This window comes from Psammomys obesus, unplaced genomic scaffold, assembly GCF_907164565.1.
Source record: "Psammomys obesus unplaced genomic scaffold, mPsaObe1.curated_primary_1811, whole genome shotgun sequence".
Classification (NCBI taxonomy): Eukaryota; Metazoa; Chordata; class Mammalia; order Rodentia; family Muridae; genus Psammomys; species Psammomys obesus.
The window spans coordinates 9,658,698-9,667,137 of record NW_026586662.1 but is presented as its reverse complement, the minus strand read 5'-3'; the positions used below and the strand labels follow the sequence as shown (position 1 = coordinate 9,667,137).

The 8,440-nt window shown below is 46.3% G+C and overlaps 1 protein-coding gene across 1 annotated transcript; it reads right to left on the bottom strand.

Annotated features, from left to right (window-relative positions):
• Positions 1–2,834: 2,834 nt before the first annotated feature.
• Positions 2,835–3,700, bottom strand: LOC129672875 (developmental pluripotency-associated protein 5A-like). The gene is made up of 3 exons (XM_055602503.1): positions 3,589–3,700; positions 3,332–3,511; positions 2,835–2,890 (listed from the first exon to the last, which is right to left on the bottom strand). The coding sequence occupies exons 1-3, from the start codon at positions 3,698–3,700 to the stop codon at positions 2,835–2,837; spliced, it is 348 nt and encodes a 115-aa protein (XP_055458478.1).
• Positions 3,701–8,440: the final 4,740 nt, after the last annotated feature.

The window sequence follows — 8,440 nt, the reverse complement described above, 5'->3', positions numbered from 1 at the left end:
AAGAAATAGTCAATCTCTTTGTATTGCTTCAAGGGAGCAAGTGAGACTGTTGCCACCCTTGCTGAAGAGAAGTGGTAACAGCTGGCAAAAAAGCATGTGAGGGAAGCATTTTGTGTGGGTGCCGTGTGTATGACACTGGAGATTTAAGCCAGGGCCCGGAGCATGCCAGACCCATCTTCTACTAGTCATATCCCCATGCTTCCTTTCTGTCCCCCAAAAGAACAGCAATTCACCTCTAGGAATTTAGCTCACAGACATGTTGGCAAAAAACAAACATCAATTGATGAATTCAACACACCCGAAAAGACGAAAGTTTGCAAGGTTGCGAACAGCCCTTCGAAATCAAACTAAATGAGTATCCGACAGCGTGGGAAAAAGATCATCTACATTTATAATTAACAGACTCTAACTGGGTGGTGGCTCATGCCTAGAATCCCCGCAAGCAGGTGTCTGAGGCAGAAGGCTTGCCACACATTCAAGGCTAGCCAGGGCTACATACACAGTGAGACCCTGTCTCAAAACACCAAACAGGGTCAGCAAGACGGCTCAACTGGTAAAGGCACTTGCTGTCAAGCCTGATGACCTGAGTCTAAAACCCCAAAACCTATAGCTGAAAGGAGAGATCCAACTCCAGCAAGACATCCTCTGGTCTCTGCCCATTTGAAAATGGTACACACATCCCCCACTCCACACACATAGAGAGACGAAGGCATAAATACCAATTTTCAAAACCCTGGAAATATATATAGGAAAATAAAAACTCTCTCATTGCTGCAGAGAAAATGGATGAGCATGAAATCGGTAGTAGAGACTTCTCTATCATTTCAGGGTTCTAAAAGTTTTCATTTCTGTATTTGCGTGTGTGCAGTGTATGTCTGTGTAGGGGTGGGGATAGGTGTGTGCCGTTTGTGGGGAGGTCACAGCACAGCTTGAGGAAGCCAGTTGTTTTCCCTCACCTGCCAATTCTTGATATTACAGACACATAATTCAAAGCTGAGCGGCTGTAGCACTTAGGCAGCAGAAGTGGATCTCTGTGAGTTCGGGGACAGCCAGAGCTACAACAGAGAAACTTTTTTTTTTTCCCTCAAGATAGGGTTTCTCTGTGTGACCTTGGCTGTCCAGGACTCGCTTTGTTGACTGGGCTGGCCTGAAACTCACTTCGATCTGTCTGCCTCTGCTTCCCTGAGTGCTGGGACTAGAGGCATGCACCACTATGCCCAGTTATCTTATGATTTGACTAAGGCTCAGTACAGCTGTGACTTGTTTATTCTTCTACCCTTATCCTCATAGATGGAAGACTGAAGCACAATATTTATATGCTCACGATGAGAGTAAGTTGAAAGTGGAAGATCCAAGATTTAAAGACAGCCTGGCAGTGTGTCTTATACTGTTTTTAATTTTTTTAATGCTTTACTCTATTACCTGTTTCTTATAAAATTGCCTTAAGCTCATACTCGGGTAAAGAAAAGGTACAAAGGAACTGCCGACACTGTCAGGTTTGTGAACGCCAAGGAAGGAAAGCAGGGAGGGGCTCTCAATAGATGTAAATGTGGAAAACAGACAAGCAAAGCCAGCTGGTGCTCCCGGTTCCCAGCACCCAGGAGGCAAAGGCAGAAGGAGCCCCGAGTCAGGAACAGCCTGATAGAGGGAGTTCCAGGCCAGCCAGGGGTACAGAGAGAGGCCCCACCAAAAGACAAAACAAAAGCAAAAAAATAAAGCAAAAGACCTTCAAGCAGCAGACTTGGTATCCGGAGGGAAGTTGGAGAAGTAGACGATTCGTACTAAGCCCACGTGAGATCACTTAAGGTGTAAAAAAGGTGGGGAGGAGTTTGAATTTAAATCCAACAAAGACTTCTTGGCCCTGGGTGTGACTGCACACAGCTATAATCCCATCACTTTGGGCGTGGGGGTAAGAGGGCTATGAGTTGAAGGTCATCCTCAGGTAGGCAGCAAAACAATGTTTTCCTTAGTGATCACAAGAGGGACATCTGTTACCGAGTTTGAAAACATGATTTACCTCAACAGCTTATGCTTTTTTCCCCACTACTGTCAATACTATGTATGTTACACATGGTACTTGTTTCTGACCGCCCTACACACAAATGCAGATGTATACATGAATACTTTTGTTTTAAGGTCTTAAAGTCAGAAAGATCCCCAAAGTGGGAGCTCTTCCAAGCCAACTACCAAACTGGTCTCCACTAGGGCAAATACCTGCTTTGGTGGCTCCTCACCCATAAGAAGTTCCAGCTACCCTTTGGTGCCCAAATCAGAAATTCACATCCTCATACTACAACCTAAGTAGTATTTCGCACCAGGCTGAAGGCAGAAGCTAAAAGATCCCACAGGCGGTGTCCTGATAAGGCCATTTACAAAGGCACAAAGGTGCAGGAGAGGGTCCTGGCTCTTCTGGATTTTAATGAAGTATTACTTTACATTAGTGGCTTTCAGAACTATTGTTCTTGATGATATTCCTGAGGCATTCCAGACACTACTGTATGGTACATGCTTCCCTAGAACTTCGGTTCAGTGACACAACGCGTCACTGAATTCAGTTCAAGCTTAGGCTCAAGAATCCCACCTTCATGGTGCGTCTCATAGACCTTCAATCCAGTAGATACAAGAAGCTATTTAATTACTTCAATTTTATTATTTACTTAACATCCTTGGAAGGAGATATTCACACCAGAGCCCACCGCAAAGCAGGGTGGTCCAGAGATACCTTGCTGGAATACAAAGGATATAAAACAAAGTTAAAAAGCAAGCCAGGCCCATCCCACGGGGCCACAGCCTACTCTCCAGCCAGGACGAGTCCCAGCGACCGGAAACTGGCTTCACTCCAAGAACCCTAGGTCCAGGTTCTTCATGGCTTCCTCCAGGTTGAGCATTCCTGCATGAGAAACACCAACAGGAGGATTAAGTGTTGTGGAACAAAAGGAGCCCTCAGGATTCACCTCCTCTCTCAGCATCTTTTGTGGACCTCTCATTCCATTCTGGGTCTAGAACCTGGGCACCCCTGGGACAGTTCTAACGTTCTCCTAGAAGCCTGGAGCTGGAAGTAGAGAGGGACTGAGTTACCCAGGATAAATAACCCAGCCTAGAGGGACCAGTCCAATCCCCTCTCACCGTAGACTCACCTCTGGGGCCCTGAACGCTCAAAGATTCTGAGAGGCAGTTCAGAGAGCAATGGGGAGGGGGCCCCCTGGTGATGCCCAAGGTAAGACAGCCTTAGGGGAATGCAGGCTGTGGATAGGTCAGAAGGGGGATAAGGGCAGTGGAGGGAGGAGGCTGCTCTACCAGGCCTTAATTCAGAGCACCTGCAGTGTCTCACCTCTCTCCAGACGCAGGCGGCACCTCTCAGCCATGGACTGAAGAATCCATTTAGCCCGAAGCTTGTTGTTATGAGAGCCATAAACTAAGATCTCGATGAATTCAGGAGATTCCAGAGTCTTGACCTCGAACATGGTCTGGCTCACCTGCTCGATGTGAGGGATTCGAGATCCCTGTGGGCCTGTTGGGGGAAAGGAAGTAAGAGCTGAGGGCCAAGGAGCCTGGGCCTGGGCCGCCGGGTCAAGACTTGCCACTCACCGAACAGATACTTTAGCACCAGCGACTGCACTTGTAACACTTCTGGATCTTTCAGGTCTTCAGGAACTTTCACCCACGGTGGGATATCTTTACGGGTCCGGGCGGTTTCCATCCTCAGTTCCTCGCAGGCAACCAGTTTCCAGAGAAGACTAGGTCAGACTTAAACCTGTGGCCCACAGCCCCAGCATTCAGAAAGCTTATCACCGAAGGGGGCGGTGCCTGGCTAGACCACTCCCATAGGGCCCGCCTCCTTGGGGACCCCGGCTCAGACCCACTGCCTGAACCCTCAGGCTGTGCGCCTAGGAGACAACACCGTCCCTTCCCGGGTCAGCTGTCCCAAACTAACTAGGCTTGTTGCCTGTATTGTCTTGTTCTTCCGAATCCAGGGGGCTGGGGGATAGAAGCGGGTACTGATGGCCTTCCTCTATGAAAAAAAAAACTGACTGGAACTGAACCCGAAAAGCAGAGGGCCACGCTGGAAGACTTCTAAAAGACTGTGGTTTTCCTCATCCTGAAGGAACTGGATCATGGCGGCAATTTGTAGGGTGCCCGAGCAATTCCCAAGAACTCAAAAATAATTCTTGTCATTTAGTAAAGATGGAAACAAAAGCTGGAAATTCATTCCTTTCACTAAAACCCGCGGGTGCCTTTGAAGTGTGTCCACTCTCTTCTTGAAGGCCCTGGTTTTCGTGTTATCAACTGAGCTGGATTTCTTTGACTAACCACTCTGCCCCAAATTAGTCTAGGCTTCAAGGGAGCATCTGAATAAACTTGCCTTATTCATTATTAAAAACACTATTTCAAACAAAATTGAAGCCGTGTAGTGGGTTCACGGTGAGGAGCTGATTTCAGTGTTTTATGGTTTATGGTGAAGACCAGCCTGAGTAACTTTTGCTTTGGGATTTTGTTTTGTTTTGTTTTATTGTTTGTTTGGGGGTTTTTGTTTTTATTTTTATTTTTTCGAGACAGATTTCTCTGTATAGCCTTGGCTGTCCTGGACTTACTTTTTAGACCAGGCTGGACTCGAACTCACAGAAATCCCCCTACCTCTGTCTCCCCCAGTGCTAGGATTACAGGTGTGTGCCACCATGCCTAGCTGTGTTTGTTTCTTTGTTTCTTTGTTTCTCGGTACATCCATGGCTGTCCTGGAGCTAGCTCTATAAACCAGGCTGGCCTTGAGAATTCAGAGATCCACCTGCCTCAGCCTCCCAAGAGCTGAGACCCAGCTTGGTTTGGTCTTTATTATAAGCACCAGCATTAACGCTTTAGAAAATGGTCACCAATAGCTAAAACTGTTGGAAAAAGGTTAGTGAAGACTAGACATTTAAAAGGTCTGGAAGTCTTAGGACATTGCTTTACCACTGAGACAACAGGGCAAGGAGAAAACTGGTTTGTCAATTGTCACGTAAACAAAGGAAGTCAGAGGCCCATTTAATTAGTAGATTAAAGGGACAGCAGAATGCTGTGCAAATAAGTGTTCTTGACTCAAAGACTAGCTCAATGCAAGGAAGAAAACAAAGATGAGCAGTATTATGAAGTTGTTCAGAAATTTCTACAGAGTAGCTGGAATAGGCACTTGGGACGCTGAAGTAGGAGGCCCCTGAGCCTAAAGCCAGACTGACAGACTGTGAGTCCTGTTTCAACAACAACAAAGAGGGGGCTCCAGACGGCCCAGTGGTTAAGAACACTGTGTAGGGGCATATGAGTTTAGTTAGTTATGGAGGGCAGAGGTCACATTCCATGGAGACAGAGTTACAGAATTACACAGGCACTAAGGATCAAAAATTGGATCTCCTGCTTACAGCCCCCCCCCAGCTTTAAAATAAACCAATTGTCTATGCTCTCAACTCTTCTGTAATTTGGTTTTTTTTTTAATAATTTTTTCTGTAAGAAATTATGAATGAAAAATAAATGAAAGCTGGGCACGGAGGCACATGCCTGTAATCCCAGCACTCAGGGAGGCACAGGCAGGTGGATCTCTGTGAGTTTGAGGCCAGCCTAGTCTAGATAGTGAGTCTAGGACAGCCAATGCTACACAGAGAAACCCAGTCTTCAAGAAAAGAAAAGAATAGAAAAGAAAAGAAGAGAAGAGAAGAAAAGACAAGACAAGAGAAGAGAAAAGAAAAGAACATGATGGCTCCTAGGTATGATGAAGGAGAATGTTTATTGCAGATGTGTGGGAGGGCATGGCCAGAGGGAGGGACATCTGGGAGAGTCCAGAGTGGACTTGTTGCTAAGCCATGTGGGGGGGGGAGGCACCCACCAACCAAGAGGGGCCTAGAGCATAAACAAAAAAGGCCAGAAAACCAAAATGGTTGGAGAATAGGTAGAAGGATGGCTGGAGGAAGGATAGCCCTAGGCTAGAGAAGTTTAGGGCAGGGGTGGGGTGTGCCAGACAGGAAGGGCTGAAGAATGCTAGGAGGACCTGGACACCAGATCCGATTTGATAATAGGCACCTCAGTCCTTGTTCCAGGTTTGAAACCTAACATAAGTATGTGCACATACCCAGTGTGGAAGAAGTCAGGGGACAACATGAAAGTGGTTCTCTCCATCCACAGTGTGGGATCTGGGACCGGAACTCAGGCATTAGACTGGGGACAAATGCCTATACCCACTGAACCATCAAAAACACCCTCAAAAGTTTTGTTGTTGTTTTTCAAGATAAGATTTCTCTGTACAGTCCTGGCTCACCAAGCTGGCCTTGAACTCAGAGATATGCCTGCCTCTGCCTCCTGAGTGCTAGGATTAAAGGCGTGGTCCACTATCCCCAATCACTTGAATATATTTAAACTTTTTTTCTTTTTGGTTTTTCAAGACAGAGTTTATCTATGTAGCCTTGGCTGTCCTGGACTCACTGGACCAGGCTGGCCTTGAACTCACAGAGATCTGCCTATCTCTGCCAGCAGAGTGCTGGGATTAAAGGCATGTGCCACCTTGCCCTGCTCCTGAAATTTTTGTTTGTTGGTTAGTTGGTTTGTTATTCAAGACAGGGTTTCTCTGTGTAACCCTGGCTGTCCTGAACTCCCTTTGTAGAGCAGGCTGGCATGAAACTCACAGAGATCCTCCTGCCTCTGTCTCTCCAAGTGTTGGGATTACTGGCATGTGCCACTGGGCCTGGATTCTTTGAAAATTTTTAATGAAAGAAAATATAAGTACTATATAGCATCAGATTGTTAATAACAAGAAATTTTAAGGGGAGGTCTAACCCATCTCCCCATTGAGAAGTTTCCTCATAATCTCTAAACCTTCATCTCCAATTCCTTTGGTCAGAGGGGCAACATAATACCTTAAAAGCACTGGGAAATTGAGTTCCTCTGTGCGGCCCGATCTGTCTTGGAACTCATATAGACCTGGATGTAGACCAGGCTGGCTTCAAACTCAGAGAAAGCCTCCTGCCTGCCTCCTAAGCGCTGGGAATAAAGGCATGTGCTACCACTCCCAGGCTGGAAACTGGACTTTTATGCCTTCAAAAAAATTTTTACAATTATTTATTTATTTGTTTATTTATTTATTTTTAATATTTCTTTATTATGTATACAATGTTTTCTCCACATGTACACCTGCACTCCAGAAGAGGGCACCAGATCTCATTATAGATGGTCGTGAGCCACCATGTGGTTGCTGAAAATTGAACTCAGGTCCTCTGGAAGAGCAGTCAGTGCTCTTAACTTCTGAGCTATCTCTCCAGCTCCTGTATTTATTATTTTTATACTGTATTCTACCTGCTTGTGCGCCTGTATACCAGAAGAGGGCACCAGATCTCATTGTAGATGAGCCACCATGTGGTTGCTGGGAATTGAAATCAGGACCTTTGGAAGAACAGCCAGTAGACTTAACCTCTGAGCCATCTCTCTGGCCCCTTGTCAGTGATTTTAAAAAGGACATACTGCCCAAACTGTGTGTGTGTGTGTGTGTGTGTGTGTGTGTGTGTGTGTGTGTGTAGGTTTTGTAGTTTTGACAGGAGTCATGTAGATGTGCTGGCCTCTAACTCTCTCTGTAGCTAAAAATGGTATAGGTCTCCTGACCCTCCTATCTCCACCTCTTCTGAGTGCTGGGATTAGGATTACAAACCCAGATCACCAGTCTGGGTGTCAGGAGCACTTAATTATGCCAGAGGACTTTAACCAAGATGCCACAAAGTTCGGCAAGGTATTGATAAAAGCCAACGCCAGAATGATTTTTGAATGCTGCTTTAATCACACAAATCACACAACTATCTAACAGTTGCCTAGCTCATTATACATCCTACGGGGAATACTACCTGGCCACAGGTACGGGCTCGGACACTTTTGCCTCCGGCTTTGGCTGTCTTCTAGGTCCCAGAACTTCACAGTTCGAGCCAGACCTCAGATGCATCTTCTGATGACTTGACAGGCCTCGGAGCGTCTCTGCTCCAGCCAGGCCTCAGATGCAAAGGAAGCTGCGGTTTCTCGGGAGCCATCTTCCATGGCTGGTCTGATATGGTGGTCCTTTCAGAACTGGTTTGTTAAGGTGGTCTGGGCTTTTCAAACATCCGTTCGGGAATTGGCTGGTTAGTGGTGGTCTCTCGGCATACGCACCAAAGAGTCTGGCCTGCCACACCTGAGTGGGCTCAGGCTCCAGTTTTTACGGCATAGCTTTAACTTATCATTCTTTCACACACACACACACACACACACACACACACACACACACACGTCAGCTGCCTTAAGAGCGTTCTTAGTTACTATTACTATGAATATCTTCTTATCTATCCTTGACAGCTCTGCTGTCTTACAAGCTCTCGATAACTTAAGGGCGATGCACAGTCACTGTCACCAAAAATGTCTCTTAACTTTGCTCCTGACAGCTTTGCTGTCTCAGAAGCTCATT

Bases quoted from the DNA above. Each gene is read 5' to 3' on its own strand.
- LOC129672875 (XM_055602503.1), bottom strand. From the start codon at position 3,700: ATGGAAACCGCCCGGACCCGTAAAGATATCCCACCGTGGGTGAAAGTT. The intron at 3,512-3,588 runs GTGAGTGGCAAG...TTCCCCCAACAG, and splicing joins GGTGCTAAAGTATCTGTTCG to GCCCACAGGGATCTCGAATC. The intron at 2,891-3,331 runs GTGAGACACTGC...TTTCTCATGCAG, and splicing joins CCGCCTGCGTCTGGAGAGAG to GAATGCTCAACCTGGAGGAA.